The 26,760-nt window shown below is 52.1% G+C and overlaps 1 protein-coding gene across 7 annotated transcripts in view; it reads left to right on the top strand.

Annotated features, from left to right (window-relative positions):
• Slc37a1 (solute carrier family 37 member 1) overlaps positions 1-19,615 on the top strand; it is a 70,713-nt gene extending 51,098 nt beyond the window's left edge. For all 7 annotated transcript variants that reach the window (XM_052744495.1, XM_052744502.1, XM_052744498.1 and 4 more), the window contains 10 exons: positions 1,931-2,062; positions 3,970-4,060; positions 5,582-5,644; positions 6,132-6,217; positions 7,106-7,154; positions 7,968-8,041; positions 8,665-8,743; positions 14,313-14,410; positions 18,190-18,254; positions 18,675-19,615. In XM_052744495.1, coding sequence (XP_052600455.1) covers positions 1,931-2,062; positions 3,970-4,060; positions 5,582-5,644; positions 6,132-6,217; positions 7,106-7,154; positions 7,968-8,041; positions 8,665-8,743; positions 14,313-14,410; positions 18,190-18,254; positions 18,675-18,690 — 753 coding nt within the window. In that variant the 3' untranslated portion in view covers positions 18,691-19,615. The remainder of the gene's footprint in view (positions 1-1,930; positions 2,063-3,969; positions 4,061-5,581; positions 5,645-6,131; positions 6,218-7,105; positions 7,155-7,967; positions 8,042-8,664; positions 8,744-14,312; positions 14,411-18,189; positions 18,255-18,674) is intronic.
• Positions 19,616-26,760: the final 7,145 nt, after the last annotated feature.

Here is a 26,760-nt window from a genome sequence, read left to right on the forward strand (position 1 = left end):
ACATACCACTAACTTACTTTCCTAGTTCTTCCAACTTGCAGAGGGAATGAGCCTTCCCTAGAGGCAGAGCAGTCTGGGTCTGCAGCTTTAAGGCAGCCCAGCAGGTGGCGCTTTAGGGCGCTGTACACTCCCAGGCATTACCTGTAGGAGAGCAGGTGGGCTTTCTGTGGTTGACCTGTTCTTACTGCTCTCCAGGTCACAGACTGCTCCTCTCCCGGCCAGGTGGACTCTGCACTTGCAAACTGCCTTGTGGCTTGCTGAGTCTTAACCCCCGGCCAGGCCTCTTTCTGTTTAAAAGAGCCTGTGAAGTCCTGCAGGTCTCAGCTTGGGCCCCTGGGACTATCCTGCAGCCTGGAGCTGTTCAGAGATTTTCACAGCTCAGCCAGCCCAGGAATGGAGTCTCAGAGGAGCCAGTGTTAAGTCTGGCAGAGAACTAGTGAAGAGTCTCCCAAGCTGGACACCTGGCTTGATTCATGAGAGGAGAGCCAGTTCCCAATGTGAGGGGCAGCCCTTTGTTCCCTGTGGGTGTGAGGGACACATTCCGAACAGAATGTGTCCCTCCTTCACACCTGAGCCTTTCATCTTCCTTCAGTATTGCACACGGGTTTGGTGTGAAAGTGTCCTCCTGGTCAGTGAGCCCGGCCCAGCTGATGTGTCCATCTCCAGCTCCCACACAATGCTGAGTGTCTGCATGTCAAACCTGCCACCTAGCTTTCATCTGTTTTGATATGTGTGCCTGAGTGCCTGCTTGTCTATATGTGAAATGTGTGTGCCGTTCCCAGAGGGGCCAGAAGAGGGCACTGGAGCCTTAGAGCTAGCATCACAGGCATTTGTGAATGCTGGAAATGAGCCTGGGTCCTCGGCTAAAGCAGCAAGTGCTCTTAACTGTAGAGCCATCTCTCCAGCCCCATTGTCTTTCTTTAAAAAAAAAAAATCTACTGTAATTTGAATTCACCTTACATGGGTTACAGTAAGACAAAGCACATCAGTAGCTGTTGAATCCCACAGCACATCTGTAGTACACAGAAACACTCCTTTTTAAGCCCCTGGGATTCATGGTTCATTCGGGAAAAGCCTTTTCGTATTACCCTTGCTCTGACTCAAAACCCCATGCAGAGCTGGGATCTCTCTGCTTTGCTCCAGTGAGCACAAATTCTGTCCCTCAGGAATGTCCCCAGTATCGGAAGGCGCGGATCTCAGAACTGGCTTGTAAATTTTAAAGTAACATCACTTCTGGCAACGTTTGTCCACTGTGAACTCCTTGCAAGGTCCAAGGTCCTGTGATGAATTCCTCACGAGCAAGTCCATGAAGTTACCTTATTCTACCGCACAGTGACCACATTGCTGTTTAGAGTTTAGCTTCTCTCTTTCCAGAAAAGCATCCTACTGCTGTGGACGGATACATAAACCATCCTTTCAGGCATATTCAACCATGTTGTCATCTGCAAGGTTCATGCCAGAGAACTGTGTGATTGAGTTAAACAAACAAACAAAAACCACGCATGCACACTTACAAAATCTCTTCATGTTTTAAGTATGTTTATAATTTTGTGTTGGGTGCATTCCTGAGTTATCTTTGGTGACATGTCAGCCCTGCACAGCAGGCTGGACACATCTGATAAGATCATAATGGAAATATCTGATTATGTTAAGAGATGCTAAGAATCCAAACGGGTGTGCTTTAACCCACTGATCTTTCTCCACAGCGACATGGGGTCCATTTTTCTGTTTTTCACTATTTCTGAACCAAAGAGTTTCATGAGTTAGTGGCATTTCATGAGCCAGGTGGATATTAACAGCTGATGTGACCATGGGGTTGACAGTGTCACCCACGTGTGTTCCTAAGGCTTTTAGCAGGAAACCCGGTGACTTACTCACTTAGAATTCTGGCCTCACTTCAGCCAGACACCCCTGTTCCTTTTGTGTCCAGGACCCAGAGCTGCAATGCTTACTGCTCTCTGATGGGAAGAGCCCCCTCCACCCGAGCCACATCGTTGTCCTTCCCGGTGACGGCAGCGGCAGCATGGCGGCCATCAGCTTCACAGGAGCCCTGAGGATCCCGGTGAGTCTGCATGCCAGGGAGAGAACATACTGCGGGAGAGCACTGGGCCTTGGTGAGTTTGAAAGAGAAGTGTGTGTCTGTGTGGTTGGTGGGTCAGATCCTCCCGTCCTGTGTTAGCAGTGTGGCTGGTCACTCTGGGGTAAATGTGGCTGTGCATATGATCTCTTTGTTTTGTACTATCTCTTCTATCATTTTGAAATTAATTTTTCCACTCAGAAACTTCATAGATTAAATTTGACAAATATTTTCATTTGAAAAACAGAAAGCTGTCTGTACCCATGATACCTTCTGTCCCTCTTGGCTCTCTGCCCTCCCAGTCACTTGCCTTCTGGCTCTAAGGGGACAGGGTGCTACCCAGGAGGCACCCTGTGCTCGCTGTCCTGTGGCTCTACTGAGCATGTTCTGTTTCACATCACAGTGAGTGTCCAGTGTGCCTTGTGGCCACAGGGAAGGCAAGGCCTGAAGGAGTAGAGGTTACAGAAGAATACCCAGCAATTTGCTAGGGTCCTAAGCAGCTGGACCTGACTATGCTCTGGCCCTTAGTGTCAGCTGGCTCCCACAATGCCCTGAGTTAGCAATCTCACAGCGTATAGCTGTGAGCCCTGGACAGTCTCCACAGCTCAAGCGCAGACCTGAGCACTGGCTTCCTGAACAGGCCTCGCAGCCAGCCAATGGAAGATGACAGTTTTAAATGAACCTCATTTCTTTCTTTTCTTTTTTTTTTTTTTTTTCCTAAGACAGGGTTTCTCTGTGTAGCTTTGCTGGGATTAAAGGCTTGTGCCACCACCACCTGGCTACGAACCTCATTTCTAAGACTGTGTTCTTACTAGGGGCTGGCAGCCTTTCTGTGGTACCCTACTGATGTAGATTGCTGCCCCCAAATACTTCTGTAGACATCGGCTAGGGAACAGACTGGCATGGAAATGCAGGTCACAGGGCGATGTGGACAGGACAGGCTTTGGAGGTCTGGCACAGCTTTCATGCTCTCTCTGCCCCTGCCTGGCCAGTTGGCCTGAGCATCCCTGCCGAGCTTCTGTTTGCCCATCACTGGGCTCCTCCCCTGGTGCAGTGCCATTTGTTGATCTGAGGATGAAGTGAGATGAGTTCATCCCAGCGCGGAGCATGCCAGGCATGCAGCAGGCTAATGGTGGACCACACACTCCCTCCCATCCTCATTCTATGATAACAACTGAACAACACCAATGGTGGTAGTGATGGGGTTCACTCTGTGTGTGTGTGTGTGTGTGTGTGTGTGTGTGTGTGTGTGTGTGTACACATGAGTATGCAGGTGCACACACCCATGTACATATATGCAGAGGCCATGTATGTACAGGAAGATGTCAGGTGTCTTCACCTATCACTCCCCACCCTATTACTTTGAGGCAGGGTCTCTCCCTGAACTGGAAACTTGCCGATTTGGCTAGATAGCTGACCGGTGAGTTCTGGGATCTGCCTATCCCCACCCTCCAGTGCTGGAGTTACAGACACTCACAACTATGCCTGGCTTATTATGTGTGTGCTGGGGATTTGAACTCAGGGTCTGCTTATACAGCAAGTGCTCTTAAACATCGAGCCATCTCCCCGGCCCAGTTCCTGAGTCTTGATGAGCATCCCTCCTCCCCGCAGGAGGAAATCACTGGCCATCATTGGCATGACTATCTCATCAGTATATATTCCCATTGGCTCTTGTTGGATATAGACACCAGATTTCTGCCTTCCAGGCGGCCAGGCGAGTGTGTGCTCCAGATCTCCTGGGGTTCGCCTCCCCGTCGCATCCTCCCCTGAGCAAGGTTGAACCTTGTAGAAGCATAGCACATCTGCAGGGGACTAGCCATTTATACTCAGTCACACCTGGAGACACACTGCCAGTCCCACACCTGGAGCTGATCATCACCTCCCTCTTCCAGGGCGTGATTGAGTTCTCTCTGTGCTTGCTGTTCGCCAAGCTGGTCAGCTACACATTCCTGTTCTGGCTCCCGCTGTACATCACCAGTGTCGGTGAGTGCTTGCCGGAAGTGAGGTTCAGTTCTGTGCGCTGACTGCCCAGAACTCCTTTACACCTGCTGGGCCAGAGCCTCCTAACAGGGACCACACATGGTGAGTGGACAGGGATGGTATGCTCAGCCGATGGGAGAGGCTGTGGAGGCACGCACACTCTGTGGCTCTGGTAATAATCTTCACTGGGCTTGTCACCTACATCCCGACCCCTCTGCAGTTCTTGGAGGCTGCCTGCTTTTAAATCTGGGCCATGTCGGGCTTTGGAGCACAGCAGCCAGCAAGCAGGAGCGTGGCCACTGGGAATTGAGATAAGACATCCTTAGAAATCTGACCTAGAAACTGTTGCTGGGGGTGCGTTCCGATTTGTGGGAGGGCTGACAGCCTGTCTTAGATAACCAGAGTCCAAGACCGTCTGAAGCTGCGGATCCTGATAGGATGTTCCGGGAAATAGTACTATATAGCTGTGCATCATTTGTACATAGCATGACAAGGGGATCAGCAGTTCCCAAGAACCAAGTCAGGGCTGTCTCAGGTTCCCTTACTGATGGGGTGGGGGTCGCAGGGCATACTGAAGCAGGGGAGGGAGGAAAAGCAACAGGGATTTGTAGATAGAGCCTTGGCCTTGGGCTCTGGCGATAGCCCAGGAAGGAGGGCTTTGAGAATGGGGAGTCAGATTTCAAGGGTGTCATAGGGCCACATCAAGGTTGACCAGAGCCCGAAGCTGGAGGGACTGTCACCTCAGCCAGGGAAGCTGGGGAGGCAGCAAAGGGACCTTCTAGGGGCATGGCTAACAAGGACAAGCAGCAAAAGAAAAGAGGGTGGGTGAGCAGACTGCAAGGAGCTCCCTCAGGGCCCAGGGCCCCACCTAGTACCCCTCCCACCTCATCTCAAGTGCAGAGTACAGTCTCACGAGGAGTCTCAGCAGGAGGCCATGCTCCCTTTCACCAGGGAACAGTCTTGACTGGAGTGTTGAATTTCCTGGATGCCCAGTCTCAGTTTTGGTTTGAGCCAAGCCCAGTTCCCTGCAGGTGGCATTCAGAACGAGGGAGATGGGTCTGGCCAGCTAAGTGCTTCCCAACTGTCTCCTCATACTAGTCAGCCTCCATCTGACTGGAAGCCAAGGGATGTGAAGGACATCCTGCCACTAAGGTACCAGAAGGCTCTAGTCAGGTAGCACACAGTATCACATGCTCAGTTTCACTGGATGACTGGCTGAGTGTTCTTGGCCATTGCTCTCAGGGAGCCCTGCCTCTGATCTCAAACCATCTACACACCAGGTAACTTCCTGGACTTGCCCTCTTTCCTGAGCTGATGCCCCTGTGGTGGCCAAACCAAGGGCTCAAGGATGGCCAGGCATTGCCGAGCTGGGGTGAAATGCATCAGCCAACCTCCTTTTTAAATCTGAGTTCAGGTGGTTGCTTCTGATGCGAATCCGCTCGTGGGGCAGAGTCCTGCGTGGGTCCCCCTGGGAAAATCACCAAGGACGCGTCCTCACGGGCTCATACGCTGCTCATTCAACAGATCACCTGGATGCCAAGAAAGCTGGGGAGCTGTCCACACTGTTTGACGTGGGCGGGATCTTCGGTGAGTTCAAGACCATTGGCTCCACTTTGTCAAGACCCTAGCAGCAAAGCTGGGTGGGTGGCACACTCGGGAGCTGTGGCAGCAGGGTGGCAAGTACGAGGCTAGCCTGGCCTACCCAGTGAGACCTTGTCTCAAACAACAATCCGTCGTCAATCCCTGTTCGAGTTAGTGTTGCTATTGGGAGGGCCTGTGTGACACAGTGCTCTTGAGCCAGCTGCCCTCAGAAATGAAATGCACACACCCGGGAGGTGGTGGCATTAGTACATACCAGGTAGAGGGCGTTGGGGTTGCCCTCAAGCCTGACCCTAAGCACCCTGTGACTCCCATGGCCCGTGCAAGGTGAGTCCTGTTAGGCAGGCCCCAAGTGGCCACTCTGCTGCCCACCGGGGACAGGCTCAGGGAAGTGTTTGCCCCTGTGACTTAGTCTCCTCTGGGGAGCGTGTGCCAAGCATCAGCTCCTGAGGCCGCCGCCCCCTCTCTGTCACAGGTGGGATCCTAGCAGGTGTGATCTCCGACCGCCTGGAAAAGCGAGCCTCCACCTGCGGTCTGATGCTGCTGCTGGCGGCACCCACGGTGAGTCCTGGCTCTGCCCGCTGTCACAGGCAGTCACCTTCATTGTCTCCACCAGCCACCACTGCCCCCAGCCCAAGTTCCACATCCCTAGAAGCCCGGCTTGTCCCTGGCTGGAAGCACAGAGCCCCTCCAGACTCGACTGCCTCAGCCCCTGGGCTGCACACACACCATGCTTCTCCCTCACCCTGGGTTTCTCATGGGCAGCTCCTCTCTATGGGGTGTCCCTCACGCCCATCTCCGTCCCCCTTTCCCGGTCACACCCTTGCCTGTCTCTTGGGATCTGTGTGCCATCCCTACCTTGTAGGCTCAGTGAACTCCATCATCCCATCACGCCAGGGTCATCCTGTAAGCACTGAGAAGCTCATGACCTTGGGCAGGTGACTTCCCCGCCTCAGATTCCTCATCTGGTCGGGAGTGGCATCACCCCCCAGTGTGGCAATGTGGAGCTGGTGTGGCGTTGGCCTGCCACTGCTGTTTGTGACACAAGGAGCCACTCTGCTGCCACATTGTATTTGTCCACATGCCTCTCTCCCCAAGGCTGTCACTGTCCCTGGAACATGGCCTTTTTCTGAGTCCTCGAAGGCTTTCAGGCCCTATGAGGCAATCCTTAAGACATTATGAGCAGCATGGCCCCATTGCTAGGGGGACTGCATCCCAGGGTACAGTGCTCGGACAGGCAGCTTCAGACCTCAGATGAGGAGCTGGGAACTGTTCAGTGTCCTGCCCACCAGCCCTGGGCACTTAGAGTCCCCCTGAGAGTTCCCCAAGGCCCAGAGCTACATGCTCAGCGATCAGGTCCCTGTGGGCTCCCGTTCTAAAGCCCAGGCTCCCAGCAGACCTGCAGCTGCCTGGGCTGAGTCGGCTCTTCCTCGTTCTTAATTCCCGCAGCTCTATGTCTTCTCCTCCGTCAGCAAAATGGGACTGGAAGCCACCATCGGTGAGTAGTAACACGAGGCCTTGTCACTTATTCTCGCACACCCGTGTCTGTCCACACAACCTCGTGACATGAAAGGTAAAAGCCAATCCAGAGGCATTAAGCTGATGTGACTGAGCGGTGTGGCCCCATGTCCCTTTTGGGGAGAGGCGAGGCTCCAGTTTCTGGGCGCGGATCTGAACGGTGCAGGTGTGACAGATCGTGGGGATAAGTACGGCCACCCGGTCCAGCAGTGCTCGGCTCTGGGTGCCAACAGGAGGCGCTGCTCAGAGGAGCCTCAGCCTGGGGGTGGGGCGTTAGCCACACCCTGGAGACTGGAGGAAGTGGGACGGAGGACAGTCTTGTCCCAAGTGACCTAGAAAGCATTCTGCCAGTCACCGTGGCATTTCCCATGGACCCAGAGTCCCTTCAGGAAAAGGAGCCCATGGAGTTGAAGGGAGGGACCCTGTGTTCAGCATCCCTGCCCGTGGTGAAGAGAAGCAGTCCCTTCTGTGGCTGAAAGGGCTGTGGTATAGACCCAGTGCTGGCCTGGCCTTGGTCCACTCAAGCTCTCATCCCCCCCTCTCCTAGAACCATCATCAGCAACTGTGTTCCCATGAGGCCAGGGAACTTGAGTTTCAGGTCCTCCGAAGAGGAAGGACTCTGAGGCTTTGGGGAAGCACGGTAGTGCATCCCCAGGCACAGTACAGGAGCCGTTAGTGCTGCACCCTGGAGATTGTCTCCCGGGGATGGGCCCCTGCCCTGGAAGTGCCTGCCCTCACCAGTAGACTGCTGGGCCGGGCAGGCTCTGTTCTGAGTCTCCTCTGTTCTCCACAGCCATGCTGCTCCTCAGTGGGGCCCTGGTCAGCGGGCCCTATGCACTGATTACCACGGCCGTCTCTGCAGACCTGGTGAGTCACCGCACTCGGGGCGAGCGCTGCCTCCTCAGTGGGTAAAGCTTCATTCACAGTTGTGCCTAGATAGCCTGTGTCTGGAGAGTCTTCTAGCAGCTGTCCCCTGCCACCTCTTCGTCCCTGGGTGGTCAACAGAGAGTGCCCAGCTGAGAGGCCCAGTGGAGCTTTGACCAATCCTCTTCACCCCATGCCATCTGTCCAAGGCTGCGGGTTGGCCCTGCCTGGCCCTGGTGTTAGGTGTGTTTCTGAATCTGCCCACAGGAAGCTTATCCCTTGGGTGGGCATGGGTGTGCAGACTTGGCCAAGTACCCATGACATATTCAGGAAGGATCCACACCAGACTGAACAAAATGGTCAGCACGAAAAAGAAAGAAGCAGAGGAGGGATTCTAACTGAATCCTTTAGGCTAAACAAGACAGTCGCAAACAACTAAATATGCTTGGGCAGGTGTTTGGAAGGATTTCTGTCTCTTAGAAACACTCGGGGCCTCTCTCAGGGTGGCATAGGGTGTAGACTTCCTCGGGAAAAGGTTCTGTGTAACGGTCATATGTGTCAGGAGCGGATTCATTTCTCACTCCTCATCTGCCTGTGTTTCACATCTTTCTCCTCCACTCCCCCAGGGGACTCACAAAAGTCTGAAAGGGAACTCTCACGCCCTGTCCACCGTGACGGCCATCATCGACGGCACTGGGTCTGTAGGTACGCAGAGAATGCCTCCCTCCCCACCCCCAGCTCCCCAAGAAGCTTTTGTCCCTATCTAACGGGTGCCCAAGACTCTGATGCCAATGTCAGGACTGTCTGCTCCTAGATGCTCAGGGGAGCCGGCTGTGGAGGCCGTAACATATGGCTTCAGAGAAGACAGCTGTGGTTGGCTGGATCTGTTTCCTCAATGGGAGAGAGTGTACTGCCAGGCTCTGATTTGACCCAGGGGTTGAGAAACTTTAGGCTCTGGCTTTTCATCAGGAAAGACGGCATCTTATTTCAATTTGAGCTATGGGAAAACAGATCAATCCGAGGTACACACGGTCCTGTCACCCACCTCGCTGAGGTTTCCGAAGAGATTCGTGAGCACATTCTGGAGTGACAAAAGGTGGCGGTGTAAACTCCTCATCCTTGTGTTAGTCGGCTTTGCGTGACTGTAACAAAATCCCACAGACAATCAACTTGAATAGAGGGAAGGTTTGTGTTAGCTCAGTTTTGAAGATTTTAGTCCATGGCCCGTTGTTTTGTGCCTATGGGAAGGAAAGCATCATGATGGGTATACCATGCGACTCCCCGCATAGCAGGGAGAGAGAAGGGGTGGGCATACACCCCATGACCTGACTTCCCCCCACTAGGTCCTGTGTCCTGAATGTGCCACCAGCTCTCAACAGCATCAAGCCTTTAACATGTGGCTCTTTGGGGCATTCCAGATCCAAATTGGTCCTCTGCAAGGCACAGACAGCTAGGGTCTGGTAAAATACCAAGTCTAGAAATCCCAGAAGCCATCTCCTTTGGACCCCACCCACACCAAATACAACCTGAGCCGATGGAGGGCAGAGACACCCTCCCACTGCCTTTCCTTAGATGGGAGTGGCATTGTTAGTGAGCTGTACTGACGCTGGTCCAAGGCAGCTGTAGTCACAGGCAAGGGCTCAGAGGTCTCCCTCCCGTTCAGGGGATGGTGCATTCACAGATGTGGTCCCCCAGGGTCAGTGCTGTGGCAGAGAGGTTCATCCGGGTAGGACTGGCAGCCCTCCCAGTCACAGGAACCTCATCTCTGTTCCGTCCCCCACTGCCACCTCCAGGACTTCTTCCTGTGAGAGTTCGGTGTGTTCTGTGAGGTCACTGTTGTCAACAATGCCAGGCTTCGGCTTAGCTGGTCACCAAGGTCAGACCCAGCCAGTCCTCAGCACTGGTTCCTTTATTTTGTTGGATCTGGAGGTGATACAGGTGTATTGGATGGCATTTGTGGCCACTTACCTAATGATGCCTTTCAGGGCCCCTCTTGGCCCCTGGGGCGTGTCTGGGACACGGCAGGGAGTGGGCTGGGTTGCTGTGCCTGGTGATGGGTCTCAGAAGCAGCACAACCCTTCCTGTGAGGAGTGGTCCACCATTCTCCCAGTTCACCCAGCCCAAGAGAGACTTCACAAAACTTTAGATGTGCTTCCCTGCCACAGCCTCCCCCGCCCACTCTGTCCCACAGAAGTCCGCTGCTCCCAGGACACCATGCTTAAGCTAACATGGAGTCCTGCCAGCAGCCTGGGCACTACAGTAAAGCAGAGGATCAGAGGAGAAAGAGGAATAAGGAAGGAAGTGGAAAAATGCTTCTCTCTTGACATTCGCCTCAAACACGAGGCTAAGAGGAGAGAGGCTGCCTCGGTGAAGAGGTGGACCTCGCCACCGCATGCCGGGCTGCGGAGGAGGAAAGCGCCATGTTCAAAACAGAAGGGCAGCAGGCCAGTGAACCTTCCCCTCCCCCAGCATCACATGCTGCCCCCCTTCAAAGCGCGTGCCCACCTGAGTTTCTACAGCATTGCCACTGGAACCCGATGGGCTGGACTCCTGGACCCCAGCCCCCCATGCTTCCCTGCTTGCTCAAGTACACAGGGACTCAGTAACCAGTCACCATGGAAACAGCATGAACACTGGTCCTCTATAAAGTCCCAGCTCTGTGTCTCTCATGCACACAGATACCCACAAGATGAAGCAAAGGAAGGCTTGAAGGACGACACACCACTTTAGCAAAAGCATCACAGGGGGAAGTGTTTGCCCCAAGTGCTTGTCAAGTGGTCGTGTCTATTAGTCAGTTCAGGTTTAGGCAAAGGCACAGCTCCACTGATCCCAAACCAGCCAGTACCTTCTCCCCAGTTGGGAGTGCCTTATTGGCTCATGTGTTTGCAGTGTCCAGAGTGACATCTCAGCGGGACCCAAGGCTGCCTTTCTTACATGTGTGTGCAGAACAGTTAGCTATAGCCATGGGTATTTTCAAGGTTTTGTTTTATCAAGGTAATGCATAATGTAGCCACAGGGACTAGACAGTCCTAAGAGCTTTCGTGATACAATGTGACAGGCCCTGGCTCTGCCTGCCTAAGCCCTCTCCTTAGAGTTGGTCCCTCCCAGATACTGACTGCTCCTAGCCTTACCACAAATGTGAATTTCCTGGACTCGTCAGCCTAGACACCATCTCATGTCCTCTACCCAAGACAGCTAGACCCGGCTCTTCCCACACTCTCTGCCCTGCACCCCTCCATCACACTGGCTCTGCCAGGAAGTCGATCTTGTGGGTCCTCAGATCCCCCGCCCTGGCCTAACTGTTGCCATTTGCTTTTTATTTGTTTCTGTCCTGGTTGTCCCCGCCCTGACACCATCACCTTCTAAGTGTTTCCTACTGCCATCCATCTGGCAGCCTGGTGGCAGGCCACAGACGCCTACTAAGCTACAGAGACTTTGCTCCCTCTCTCTCCCCCACACTGCTTTCTCCTCCCTCATATATCAGAGCCCTGTTTGCTAGATTCCTGGTCACTGCTTCTCTGTCATCTAGTAGCTTCCTACGATTCCCAGAGCTTGCAGGGCTGTGGTATTGGGGGTCCATCTTCACTTGACGTCAGGGCCTCTTCCAGAACCCCAGTGTCTCTCAGTTTCCATCGCCAGCAGTAGATATCAGCTGTCACTCTCATCTGCTCTCCACACTGACCTGGCTCCCCTCCTCTGGGTCTTCAGGTCTCCCTCTTACCCAGGGGCTCTTCTCCACCCACCGTGGTACTCCTGGCAGGCTTCCATGTGGAAGCGGGCCGTGCATCTTGGGGGATGGGCACTGTTGTTTCTTTGCTAGGTTTGGCTACCATTTTCTATCTTGTTTTCTGGAAAACATTAGTCAAATGTCAGGTTTCCAGATTGTCAGATTGTTCCTTCTTGTTTCTTCCTTTCTGTGTTCTTCCTGTCTCTCTTGTTCTCTCACACAGATGTCCTTGACTTTATCTGTCAACCTCTGGGTTCTTATTTTAGCTGTCACGTTTTCAACACTCATTAATGTAGATATAATGAGAATTAACTACTGATAACTGATCTTCAGCTACAAAACTGAGGTTGTCATAAGATTCCAGTTGGTTCTTCACGTGTGCCCGGGTGGTATTCCCTGTGCCCGGGGATTCCCTTCCGGCTTAACTGGCCCTGAATTTGCCTCCTCACAGTTTGTGTGTGGTCACAGCTGGGTCTTCCTCAGCTCTGGGGCCTCTAAGCTGCCCCTTTGTATCTTTGTATTTGAAAATAAGCCACTAAACTAGTGTGAGTGTGGAGCCCTTTCTGTTGGAGAGCGCCCCCTGCCTTCACCGACCAGCCTGGAATCTGCTGGAATCTTCCTGTCAGTAGGGTACTCAGGTGTTGATGTTCTTACCGTTGCTGGAGCATGGATGGCTGCTGGGGACCGGTCTTTTCCCTGGGTCCCTGGGTCCCTGTTCTCTCTTGGGTGCCTTCCCCGTACCCTTCATAGGGTCTGCTGTCCCCAGAGGTTCAGCTACTGCTCTTTTGTGGGGTGTCACTGAGTCACTGATGAAGGGAAACCTGGACTCTGTGGTGGTAGAGGGAACAAATGACGGCCCTTTGCCTGCTGCAGCCCCCGCCCCCGTCATGTGCTTGGCCAGCCTAGCTATGAGGAGAGGTCCCCAGGTTGTGCTCACTGTTGTCTTTCACACACACACACACACACACACACACACACACACACACACCCCTACCTGTTTTTCTCTCATCTGCCCTCTGCTCTGTGGATTTATGATTTTTAATACTCAGCTATGGTCCATGCCATGGTCTTCGGGATGTACAGAGTAAACTCACGTGAGCAGATGATGTGTGCCTTCAACTTTGCTGAGACATGGGAAAAGCGTATCAGATAGCTTCCCAGATCACAGGGTAATGTGTGTGCCGTACACACCCTTGGAACAGTCAGTGGGCATGAAGCACCTCCGCTCTCGGGTACTACGTTGCAGTCAATAACCTGGAGGCAATCCTCCAAGCTCCTTAGCTTGCAGCTGCTGGACAAGTCATCTTTTCAGATTCACACGCCTCCCCCCACCACCTACCCCCGCCACCCCCAGTGAGGGAAGCACTCCAGACACTGCAGCCAACGTTCTTCTGCAGATGTCTTTTGTTTGTCTGTCTCTCAGAGTTTATTTGACATGATGATTTTAGACTTGCAAAAGAAAAGAAAAGAAAAAGAAAAAAATCACAAATATAATGCAAAAAGAGTTCACAAGCATCTTGAATTTTCTTTATCCCACACCTCATTCACACATGCATGCACATACACATTTGTGCACATGCATACACATGCGTGCTTGTACACGCACACATTCACACTTGTACACACACATGCATACCTGTGCCCATGTGCACACGTGCACTCACACAAACTTATACACATGCATGCACACTTGCAGTTGTGCATCTGCACGGTTGTGCATGCAAGTGCACACTTATGCACATGTACAGGCATGTTTTTCTGAACCACTGAAGTAAGATGCAGCCACACTGCCCTCTGCAAATAACTGGTCAGTACCCCCCTGAAATACAAGGAGCTCCCTGACTTGTGGCAGTCAGAATCAGGTGGTTGACATTGGCAAGTTCTAAGTCCTGTGTTTCTTACAGATTTATTCAGTGACATTTTCTGAGCACAGGGGTATCTGAGAGTGTATGTTGGGTTCAGTTTCTTTACATAAGTCCATTTATTTTTTTGATTTTGGTTCTTTGAGACAGGGTCTCTTTGTAGTCCTAGCACTCACTATATAATCAGGCTGACCTTAAACTCACAGAAATCCTTCTGCCTCTATCTCCCAAGTGCTGAGATTAAAGGCATGCGCCAACACACCCAACTATAAGGTCCATTCATAATGATGGCGTGTCAGACGGGGTGGACATTTCGAAGATCAATACCTGCTTTAGAATGGGCTCCAGAGGGTGTTTACGGCAGTTGCTCCCTCCTCGACACTGAGATTGTCTCCTCTTGTTAGCCTTCCTTAACCAGCATCTGTGTGCCTGTTTCAGGAGCAGCCCTTTTTAGCCTTCCTTAACCAGTATCCGTGTGCCTGTTCAGGAGCTGCCCTTGCTAGCCTTCCTTAACCAGCATCTGTGTGCCTGTTTCAGGAGCTGCCCTTGTTAGCCTTCCTTAACCAGCATCTGTGTGCCTGTTTCGGGAGCTGCCCTTGTTAGCCTTCCTTAACCAGCATCTGTGCCTGTTTGAGGAGCTGCCCTTGCTAGCCTTCCTTAACCAGCATCTGTGTTCCTGTTTCAGGAGCTGCCTTGGGTCCCCTACTGGCGGGGCTCATCTCCCCTTCAGGATGGAGTAATGTGTTCTACATGCTGATGTTTGCAGACGCCTGTGCCTTACTGGTGGGTCTCCTTGTTTCTAACCCATGCATCTTCAGTTAGCTGTCCTGTAGCTGTGGGACAGACCCTAGTGGAATGTCTTCCCGTGGACTCCCACAATCCCTAGCAACGTGCGCCATGCTGCCTTCATTAAGCACACATGTCCCTGTAGCTGTGGGACAGACCCTAGTGGAATGTCTTCCTGTGGACTCCTACAGTCCCTAGCAATATGTCTCATGCTGCCTTCACTAAGCACAGATGGACTGAGGCTTTTTCTGTCTCGGGTGGTGAGGAGTAAGTTCGAAACAAGCGAGCCTGTTCTTTGTGGGATATTGAGAGTCAGAGGTGAGGAGATCCGTAGCTTTGGATCCATCTAGCATGTGACAGGTCACTGAGCCTCTCTGTGCTGCCACGTCCACATTTAAATTTTTTAATTTATTATTTTATGTGTATGTGTGTATGCCTGAGTATACACATGTGCACCACATGTGTGCAGAGGCCAGAAGAGGGCATTAGACCCCCTGAAGCTCAAGCTACAGACAGTTGTGAGCCTCCTGATGTGGGTGCTTGGAACCAAACCCAGGTCCTCTGGGAGAGCAGCCTGGGCCTTAATCACTGAACCTTCTCTCCAGCCCTCGCACTCCCATTATAAAGTGATGTGATGATAGTGATGCAGGCCTGCTGGGGAGCTGGAGCAGATGGTGAACAGAGAGCCCCCCCCCCCCCCCGCCAGTCTGCCTGCTGTGTCAGTTGCAAACACTGGACACAGTCAGATTGGAAAGGTTCAGTTTGGCCCACAGCTTGGGATAGTTTGGTCCAGGATTGCTTTCAGCCTGTGATGAGGCTAACCTCTGAAAAGGAACTACTCACCGCTTGGCTAGGAAACAGAACAGAGAAAGAGGAAGGGGTTGGGGTCCCACAATCCCTTTGGAGCATGCCCACTGACCTACAGACCTCCCACTGGCCCATAACCCCAGCACTCAGAATGCATATGACTGCCACAGATTTGGGGCTAGCCCAAGCTGTGTAATAAGTTACAGCCTGGACTTGGAGAAGAGCCAAGAAAGCTGGGGAGGTAGCTCAGTTGGGAGAGAGCTTGCCTAGTGTGCACAGAGTCTCAGGTTCAGTCCCCAGCACTGTATTAAACTGGGAGTGGTGACGTAACCTGTATCCCCAGCACTGCACCCCTGTAACCCTAGCACTGCACACCTGGAACCCCAGCACTGCACACCTATAACCCCAGCACTGCACACCTGGAACTCCAGCACTGTACCCCTGGAACTCCAGCACTGTACCCCTGGAACTCCAGCACTGCACCCCTGTAATCTAGCACTGCACACCTGTAACCCTTGTAATCCCAGCACTGCACCCCTGTAACCCCAGTACTGCACACCTGTAACCCCAGAACTGCACCCCTGCATCCCCAGCACTGCACACCTGCATCCCCAACACTGCACACCTGTAACTCCAGCACTGCACACCTGTAACACCAGCACTGTACACCTGTAACTCCAGCACTGCACACCTGTAACTCCAGCACTGCACACCTGTAACCCCAGCACTGCACACCTGTAACTCCAGCACTGCACACCTGTATCCCCAGCACTGTACACCTGTATCCCCAGCACTGTACACCTGTAACTCCAGCACTGTACACCTGTAACTCCAGCACTGCACACCTGTAACTCCAGCACTGCACACCTGTAACTCCAGCACTGCACACCTGTAACCCCAGCACTGCACACCTGTAACTCCAGCACTGCACACCTGTAACTCCAGCACTGCACGCCTGTAACTCCAGCACTGCACGCCTGTAACCCCAGCACTGCACACCTGTAACCCCAGCACTGCACACCTGTAACCCCAGCACTGCACACCTGTAACCCCAGCACTGCACACCTGTATCCCCAGCACTGCACACCTGCATCCCCAGTACTGCACACCTGCATCCCCAGCACTGCACACCTGCATCCCCAGCACTGTACACCTGCATCCCCAGCACTGCACACCTGCATCCCCAGCACTGCACACCTGCATCCCCAGCACTGCACACCTGTAACCACAGCATTTGAGAGGTAGAGGCAGTAGAATTGGAAGATCAAGGTCATCCTCGGCTATGTAAGGACTGGGGATGCGGCTCCGCAGAGCACACTCTCCTGTACACCCTGCACTGGTGCCCAGCACTGCACTGAAAACAGTTTAGAGCTTGACTGCCTGAGACTTCCCCAAATTATACATATGCAAATAAATCCCCTAAAGCTCTGGCAGGCCCTTCCTCCTTCCAGTGTTTTTTCCTTAAAATAAAGCAGTTTTATCCCCTTCCCAGTCAGGCTGGGGGCTCCAGGACCTGAGCTCACTTCCTCAGGGATGCTAGGGGACCACATTCCTGCTGCCTGGGCAGTGGGACTGCTCAGGCTTGTGGCTGTTCGTCTCCTCGCCAGCCCATGCCACTCAGGCCCCCAGCATCTTGGGGGCAGACACAGGGAGTGGGCAGTCCCCTCTCCGCTGGTCACTGTCACCTGCATGGGCACAGAGCTTTGTTGGAAGGTGACTCCCACGCAGGCTGTCGCACACCCACAGGCCCTGCTTGTGTTCGCTCTTCCTCCTTCTTGGCAGTGTGGTTTTACCATCACAGGTCTCTTCTGCCAGCACTTGCCACACATTGTACTTGGTGGGAGTAGCGGTGCTGGCAGGCTGCCAGCTCAGCCCTGGGTAGTTAGAGCTAGAGCTGGAGTTGGTCCCAATTTGCTGCAAAATTCTCTTGCCGCCAACCCTGATTTTTGTGTTTCCTCGTTCCCACTACTGTCCAGTGATTGTTCCTGGGCCAAGCCAAGTGCTGGGACAGTGTATTGTCCATAGGGGACATTCCCATTCTCCTTAGCTCATGCACGCGGGCCTCCATCTTGATCATAGGGCATCTGAGAGCCAAGACCTGAGGCCTGGTGGGCAGCTGATGTGGAGCAGCAGTGGTCCCTCAGACCTGTACTGCCTGCTCCCCTCCCCCAAACCCCTCTGGATTAGGGTGCCTGCTGCCCTTTAAGTACATGCCAGCAGCAGGTGAGACTCCTATCAGGATCCCCTTCCAATGCAGCCCCAGAACCTGCTTGTGATCTGCTGTCGGTCACAGAGACCAGCTCCACACCCGTGGCAGGGTAAGCCCTGAGCTGTGGGTGGCAGCCAGCCATTACTCTGCTTTGGTGAACAACTACCCTGAGCCTTTTGGCACGTGAAGGGTGTGAAGTTAACCAGGTAAGCCGATGGCTGTCAGCCTAGCAGTTAGCACTGTGTGGAAAGCAGCCAATGGTGTACACACACACACACACACACACACACACACACACATACACACACACACACACACACACACACGAGGTTAGGCCTCAGACAGGCTCCCTACAAAACATGCTAGTCCTGAGGCATTACTTCAGCCTCCCAGTACCCCATCTCATGACCTACTTACCTGGCTCCAGAGTTCCTCCGTGTAGCTCCATAGCGTGGGCTATACCTCCCTTTCAGTTTCTGTCTTGTTTCCGTTTGGGACCTCTTGTGGTTGGATCGGTTTTGAAGTCTGTGCTAAAAGCCTGTTTGGGGGCAGGTGTCTGGATTATCCCGAGGACTTAGCGAGGGGCAGCCTTCACCTCAGGCCAGGTGCTGGCCTCATCTCCGCTCTGCTCTCCACGGGGCATACACCTGTGAGTGCTTCAGAGGAGGAACCACACAGTCCAGCAAGCCTCAACAGGCCACACCTGCCCTCCGCTCTGTCCTCACACGGTGACGGCGTCTTTTCTCTGTTTTGGGTGCAGTTCCTGATCCGCCTCATACACAAGGAACTGAGTTGTCCAGGGCCGGCTGCAGGGATCCAGGCTCCGTAAGTCCACAGTGGCCTCTCTGGAATTGAGGCAATCCAGGCAGCCTGATGGGAAGGGAAGAGCTAACCACCCATCCCAGTTTGGGCACACTACAGTCACCCTCCTTTCTTGTGTAATAAGTGCCTCTTTGTGGGTGTGATTCCGTGAACCTCTCCTCAGACTCCCAGTGAGGGGAATGTGAGGCGGTTGCCTTCCTGGTGGAGTTTGTTGCGCTGTGCCTTCCCAGCCAAGAGAGTCTCCAGTCCCAGCTGGAGAAGCAGAAGCCGTGGGAAGGGCGCATAGTTCACCCACCAGCCAGCTCCCGAAGCCAGGCGTCCCAGGGAGGAGGGCCCAGGGCTGGCCCTGCATAGGGTCTGTGCATTCTCGGTGTGCTTGGCATCTGCTGTGTGACCCTCTGTCACCCTCTCTTTTGCATTTAGGCTGAAGGAACACTGACCGTGAGTCCTCCGGAGTGCCCGGGCCCGTCTTAGACACACACACTGTCTTTGGAAAAGCTGAAAGGAAGGATCCTGTCATAAAAAAGAAAGACTCGCCTTTGCACGTGCATCTGGGAGCGACTCACAAGCTACCCTGAGACTTGCTGGACAGACAGACATGGAGCTCAGAATGACAGTGGGGAGCCTGCCTGGCTGTGTCCCACTGCCTTAATGGGCCAAGGCCCAATGACCCAGCCAGCCCCAGCCTGGCAGGTGCGTGGTGCCCGCTAGCCACTGAACTCTAGCCTGTACAGTGCCAGGAAGGACTGGCCTGCAGCGCCCAGGCAGCCCACCCCTCTCAGGTACCCAGTGCAGAATGTTTATAGCCTGTGAGCCCAGGCCATCCCACTCTCCTGTGTCCTGAATGTGCAGGGTGAAAGGACAGGACATGTCACAAATGTCTCATCAAGTAACCAACAGTATGAGAAAGCCCAATTACAGACAGAAACTGAGATGGAGTCCACACCCAGCAGTCACGAAGACCCATGCTCGGTACCAACCAGGAAACTGGTCATGTCAAGATGTGAATGAGTGTGAAGCAATAAGCCCCCCAACAAGACGGGGGCGCTGGGAAGGCCAGTCCCAAAGCTTGTGTCGTGGTCCCCTGCAGGACTGAGAGAGCACAGAAACTGGGGAGGGGGCTTCATGGGGTACCAGAAGCAATGGGTCCCACCCAGCCGTCCCTCTTACCCCAGACACCTGGGCTGTTTCTAGACCCACAGGGATTATTTATTTTAAATGTATAATGTGCTATATAGATTTTAAGAGATATAAATGGGGTTTTCTTATTTATTGAGACAAACTATGATTGTTCTGTGGCCATTTGTCGTCTTGGTTGTATGTATCTGCTCTTTGAAATAAATGAGTTTTTATTTTAAAAAATGCCCAAGTACAACATAAATGATTCTTTCCAGACAGACTACGTCGCTTTGGTTTTCTTAGGGCCGGAGACTATATCAGTTGTTTTCCATGTTGCTGGGACAAAATACTTGACAAGAGGTACTTATAGGAAAGAAAGGTTTCTTCTGGCTCCTGTGGCAGGGAAGGCATGCGGGCAGGAGTTTGAGGCGGCTGGGCACATTGTATCGGCAGTCGGGAAGCAGGGAGAGATGGCAGCTTGTGCCCAGCTCGTCTCTCCTTTGTATACTGAGACCGCAGACCGTGGTGCTGCCCACATTGAAGTGGGTCTTCCTACTTCAGTTAACCCAATCTAGAACATTCTTCAGAGACATGCCCAGAGGCTCATTGCCCTTGGTGAGTCTAGAGTCTGTCAGGTTGAAAATATTAGTCATTACAAAGATTAATTAAATGTAATTAATCATTACAAAATATTAACCATTAAAAAGACATGTTGGCTGACTTTTGCAACAGAAAGGGGGCTCCCTATTGGAGTGTACCCCAGCTCCATGAAGAAGGCTGGGCCAGGGCCCCAGTAAACAACAGCTCTGGATATTTGGTCAGTTGTGGAATGTGATGGATATCCCAACACTTGTCCTTGACAGTGAAATGCCACTTGGTGAGTGTGAGAGTCACACCTGGACACTGGAAGGGGCACTTGAGCATTCAGTCCTCAGGATCTGCAATGGCCCAAGTTCTCATGATGCATGTTCTCAGAGGTGGGGGGCTGTGCTTTAAGGTAGTTCTGCTGAGGCGTCCATAGCAACAGGCCATGACTCACGGGGTAGGGTGGAGCACCCCCAAGTTCTGCAGACCAACAGTTGGTGGAAGGCTGCCCCTGAGCTCCTCTGGAAGCCCACTACCATCTCCGGGCTGTTGTCTTTAGTTGTTCTCATTGTTTGGGTTTTTTGCTGTTGTTTTAATTTTAATGTTATTTCCACACGTATAAAATTGTTTTCTGCAAATGAAATCTCTACAGACATTGACTTGACTGTCAGTTTGTTACACACCGAGGTTACCAGTTCTCCTAGTGATACAGGGGGTATGGGGGTCCCCTCTGCAGTTAGTCTCATTAATAAAAGAATTTAAGAATGGACTGAGAAAAGAGAGAAAAAAGGAAAAAGAAAAACTACACACACACACACACACACACACACACACACACACACAGGGCTGTGGACTGTAAGCTGCTGAGGGCAGGGATTCTCAGAAGGAAAAGCACAGTGTCTCGTTAACAGACTAATTATTCTGCCCACCTCTTCAGCCTGTCTTTCTAAGCCTGTCTTGAAGCCAAAATCACTGGCCCAGTCCACCTAGGATGCTCTGCTCCACCCAAGCTAGAGGTTCTGTTCTCGTGACCAGGAGCCTTTTCTATTCCAGCACTGGCTTCCTTTCCCTCTCCTGGCAGCTATCAATTGCCAGAAGCTCCTGAGCTAGGGATGGGTCTTCTCTTTGTGCCCACCTCCTCTCTTCAGGATGGGATTTTGTCTGGTTTGAGCTTGCACAGGCCTTGTGCATACTGTCACAATCATTGTGAGTTCATATGGACAACTGTCCTGTTGTGAGATTTTTTTTTTTTCAACACAGGGTTTCTCTGTAGCCATGACTGTCCTGGAAGACCAGGCTAGCCTTGAACTCAGAAATCTGCCTGCCTCAGCCTCCCAAGTGCTGGGATTAAAGGCATGCTCCATCACCACCCAGCTGAGTTTTTTTTTTTTTAAAACTTTTAAAACCCACTCTGCCTACAAAAGGGTCCCTCTGAGACTTCACCCATCATGTCTCCTGGAATGGGGCAGTGGCAGTTCCAGCCCATGGCCTCCAAGCACTCAGTGCAGGAAGCCTCAAAGGCTGATGGTCCACTCCCAGCTCAATGTACCCTAAGCACTAGAAGAAAACCTTCGTGACCCATGGGGAAAGGCTGTCCTACCTTCCTTCACCTTCCAGGCTGAGCCCTGAAGCTGTGTACCTTTAGAGACTGTCGGAAAACACATACACACCACTACTTTTTTTTTTTTTTTTTTTTTTTTTTTTTTTTTTTTTTTTTTTGGGTTTTTCGAGACAGGGTTTCTCTGTGTAGCTTTGCGCCTTTCCTGGAACTCACTTGGTAGCCCAGGCTGGCCTCGAACTCACAGAGATCCGCCTGGCTCTGCCTCCCGAGTGCTGGGATTAAAGGCGTGCGCCACCACCGCCCGGCCACACCACTACTTTTAAGAGCAGTTTAGCAAGGATTCAATTCATGAATGAAGAAGATTTTGCTGTGACTTTTAAGGGAAAAGTGTACAGTTTCAGTATAAAAATCGTCTTCTTTTCATCCAGCAGCGGCTGAGATCACTGGACTCCGAAAATAGCAGCTGAGACCCACGCTGCATTCACATGGAAATGTGCTGGCCTGTGGCTGCCACTCAAGTCTGCAAACAGTCCCTGCAGGGCAGGACTGCAGGCAGCCACAGAGCAACCAAGGAGCCCAGACTGGGCAGGAAGAATGGTTGACCAAGATTCCCTGGGCCCCAGCCATGAGCCAAAGGTTCTCCACAGGCCTCAGACTGTCCACAGCAGGGACCAGAGCCGGCCCTCCAGGCACTGGCCTGTGAAATCTAGTCAGAATAGAGCTAAGGATGTGGTTTAGTTGGTAGAGTGCTTGCCTCGCATTCATGAGGCCCTGGGTTTGATCTCTACACCCATTAAACAAGGTGGTACATGCCCATAATCTCAGCATTCTGGAGGTAGACAGAAGAAATGTTCAAGGTTATTCTGGGCTATAAAATGAATTCCAGGAAAGCCTGGGCTATATTTCTAGTCAAAATGGGTTGTTCCAAAAAATGAAAGCCTAGTGTGGGGGGGGGGGGGCATTCCAGGGGTCTGAGCAGGTAAAAGTATTTTCTTCTCCTGACCACGTACAATCTCTCTGGGGGGCACCTACCCTCCAGCCCTGGGTGATGATCAAATAGTTGTCCTGGGACCCCCAAAAGACACATAGGTGGTCTTCTGAGGTAGACAGTAGTGGGTTTCTGCAGCCATTCTGCTCCTAGACCCCTCCTAGCTGACTCACAGTTTAAGAATACAAACCCATCAAGATGATGAAGACATGGTGACAGGATCCTGAGGATGTTCACATTGTCTACAGTTAGGAAGCACAGAGGGAGGAAGCTGCTGTCCCAGCCTGTGGCATGGTGGCCCCTGAAGTGGGGTGGACATTCCTTCTGCAGTTAAACATTTTGGAAACCCCCTTATAGATACACACAGAGGTATATTTCTATGGTGACTCAAAATGCAGTCAAGTTGAGAGTCCCAATTAACTAACACAGGACACATGACAAGAGTCCTTCGAAGTATGGGGCAGGACTCACGACAGCCATGATGCCCTTCTTCTACCATAGTGACTGTTGACAGTGGAGAAGGTGGCTGCTCATTAAGCTAGTCCAGACACAGGATATGAAGCAGAATGCCGGGGAACTTTGTGGCAGGAGAGCCACGAGGGAAAAGCTCATTTAGTCCCACTGTCAGTCTGTGGGAGACTGTGACAGTCCCTTCTTACCACAGAGTCATGATGGAAGGGGTGAGAGATCTCTCTTGAACTTCCTTTGTTGGGATCCTAATCTCACTCGTGAGGGCGCCTGACAGGCACCCCCAATGCATACCTGACAGAAACACCCAACTATATACATGACAGGCACCCCCGACTGCACAGTTAACCGGTAACCCGGACTAGTACACACAGCTGCTACCCCAGTCACTCTATGTGGGCAACACATCCCCTTTATGGGTAGGAACAGAGTGTTGACATGCAGCATGGTTAGCTCTGATTTTATCCTAGTTTTCAGACCGACCACAGGACCCCCTTCAGTCCCCTCGTCGGGAGGAGGTAGTCACCACTGTCTCTCTGGCTGAGGGAAAACTGCCCTTGACAGCTTCCCACACACAGGAATCCCTGTGGGTGTCTCAGTTCAGCTCGGCCCTAATGACTCCCTCACAGCACATAACTTTCCCAGCGCGTCTTGGTACAATCTTGAATATTTTCCAAAAAACGTTATCTCCTAAAAAACCTCTGCAAAGAATACTGAAGGACTTTAGTGGCTCTTCGAAGTGGGTTCCAGCCATATTCGAAAAGACTCTTATAAGCGTATCCCCTTTCTCATTGTGGTGCATCTGGGGTACAAGGCATTTAAATATCTAATGATTTGCCCTGTGAAAAATGCTGGGGCCTTATTCCCAGACAGGCTCTAGTAGAGAATTCGTGAGGGTGTACATAAACAAGCTTCCCCCGCCACCTTCTTCATGCACGATTCTGAAATGGAAAATCTGTTCATGAGCCCGACGAAGATGGAGCTCTTGAAGTGTATCTGTGACCTAACGGAGCAGACAGTTGTGCTCTTAGGGCGATGTTCAGATTACACCTGTTGTCACAGTGAGGCGAGCTGTAAGGAGATGGCCATGAGGAATCTGTTTTGTTTCTTTGTTTTGTTTTGAGATAGGGTCTCTCTGTGTGGCCCTGGCTGTTCTGGATTAACGATGTGGGCCACCATGCCCAGCCCCCCATGAGAATTCTTAACCCCCGGAGGGGGTGGTTCAAGCCACCGTTCACTGAGCCAAGCACCCATTTGAGTTGAGGTGAGCATCACTGCTGTGCACCGCTGAGATCTCTAAGTCAGATAACCTTTTTCTCTGATGTAGTTTTATGTTCTGCCTGATGCAAATGAAGAATCTGACATTCATGCCAGCCCCGGAAAGATTGTAAGGCAGACTCCAGCTAAGGGAAATGGACAGAAAGAACAGATTTCCGGAATAAATGTAAACACCTGCCACATGGCAGCCGTCCCCATCTGGGAGAGCAGGCGCACATCCCACATTTAAACCATCTTCTTTTGTATGAATAGTCTAATGATCACAACTGAAGGCTAAAAATGAGAACAGCATCTACCATTAAACTGCAGACATTTACAAGCATCTGTACCGTCACGGGGCAGAGCAGGCATGTGCTGGGGAATGAGGTTCTTCTGGCTGTAGCCGGTGCTTTACTGAGAACTACCATAAACTGCTGAGTTAGAAGAGGTGACTAGCTGGTATTGAACATCGGATCTCCATCCTCAACCAGCTCACACGACAGCTGACTGTCGGGTGCCAGTCTTGGCCCACTAGCTCTTGTCACACAACACCTGGAGTCAGTGACACCGAATGCTGCTGTTGAGGGCATATGTTTCGGTCTACCTCACCAAGAACTAGGACCACAGCATGTCGATAATGCTGTTGAGTCCATCACACTTTCTACTCAGGGGCTTTCCCTCGCTCTTTGAAGTCAAGACAACTTGGCCAGACTGTGAAGTGACCCCACTATCAGGGAGCAGAAGGCCACCTCCACCCTTGCCCTTGAGAGAACAAGATAGACTCCATTTTAAGAAAGAACTCCATTTTAAACAGGACTTGACCAGGGGCTGAACCTGGTTCCAGTAAAAACCACAAAGAGTTCCAAGAAAAATCACAAACTGCCAGGGCCCTGGTCAAGGTGACCCAACCAGGGTGGGCTGGCCAGTGAGGAACTTTGGCGAACATCTGTGGGCTCCAAATGCCCTTGTGGCTTTCTGATAACCGTTGTTGAAAATTCCTCCAGACCCCAACCAATGAATTAAAGGTTACATACCTTCATCCAATCCTGAGACACCAAGGCTTGTACCTCCCTGCTTGTGGTTTTTCCCTTTAAAAATCCCAAACCCCAAGAGCTCAGGGCCATTCTCTTCCACCTACTGTACTCTGTCAGAGGGCTGGATTACGGTGGTCCGAGTTCGAGCTTGTAATCAATAAACCCATGTGTATGTATTGGATATCAGTGCGGTGTTCTTATTCGGGGGGGAGGGGGGCTCTAGAGACTCGGGCACTACACCCTGACTGCTCTGGACTGAGATGGCCCAGTGTGGCTTGCACCCTTCTTTGGACAGGGTCTGTGCACCTCCTCCGACTCTCAGAGCTTCTCATGTACCATCTTAACCCCTCACATGGAGCTGGAATTTTTCACCCCTAAGTCTGCCTCCATGCTAGATGGTATCCTCTACCAGGGCAAGCCATGGTTGCACACCCTGGTTCTCAACACACCGCCCAACACGTGTGACATTCCAAACCTATTGCTGATAGATGAGTGAATCAAAGGGGCCTTGACATGTTTGCTTTCTTCCTTCATAAAGGCTTTGCACGAAGACCTTTCAAGACAGTCATCGTAACAGACCCCTCCTATGGAATTTGAAGACGTCTTCCTTCTGTGCCCTTGTTCCTAACTGTCAATGACCGAACTCAGAAGAGGACAGTTTGCTACCATCCTGTCTGCTCTTACCTTCTCACCCTCATCTCCAAGAGGGACAGGAGGAGCCTCTCAGTAGGTACTGGCCCACGCCTCTCATTAGCCTCAAGTTCTGTCTTGTTCCACCCAGCCACGGCTAGCTCTTGTCTTCATTCCTGAGCCTAGCAGTTGAATTCTGATTGTGTCTTGCATCCTGCTGGGTGCCATGGCAATCACTGGGACGTACGGAGCTATCGCAGGATTCCAGGACCTCACAGTCCAGTGTGGGGACAGTGCTGTCTAGACTGCTGTACCGTCTGTGAGTTGCCTCACCCCTCAGGGCTGCTGAGCCAGCCCTCTGCAGCTTGCCGGGGTCAAGGCCACTTGGCTTCTTTTCCTGGTCCAGACTGGGCTTCTCACGTGAGATCTAAAAAAAAAATTAAAATTATAATTAAAAAAATCCCTGGGCTATTTTACAGGCAACTTCTGGCATCTGCATTTCCATTTGGGGACAAGCTGTCAGTCACTGCTTCCCTGACATGCATATGGCTATGCACAGGCTAATTTAGGAATGGCTGGATAAGTGACTAATAGGGAGGAGGAACCGGTGAGAAGTCATCTGCTTTGAGACGCTATGGAGTTAGTGCTCTTCAACCTATGACTCTCTCTACGGAAATCTGTACTGGGGTCACCGGGAGGCCAGCTTCTCCTAGTCAGGCAGAAAATGAGCTTAGAGGAGGGGTCTGGGGACCCATTCCTGGGAGGTCCCAATCCTTAGCAGAAACCTCCCCACACCCAGCCACAAAATCTCGTATCAGTCGGATGCTGGATTTGCAGCAGAGGTGTGACTCCTCCACGCCACACAAG

This window comes from Peromyscus californicus, unplaced genomic scaffold (assembly GCF_007827085.1).
Source record: "Peromyscus californicus insignis strain IS unplaced genomic scaffold, ASM782708v3 Scaffold_19__1_contigs__length_69161282, whole genome shotgun sequence".
NCBI lineage: Eukaryota > Metazoa > Chordata > Mammalia > Rodentia > Cricetidae > Peromyscus > Peromyscus californicus.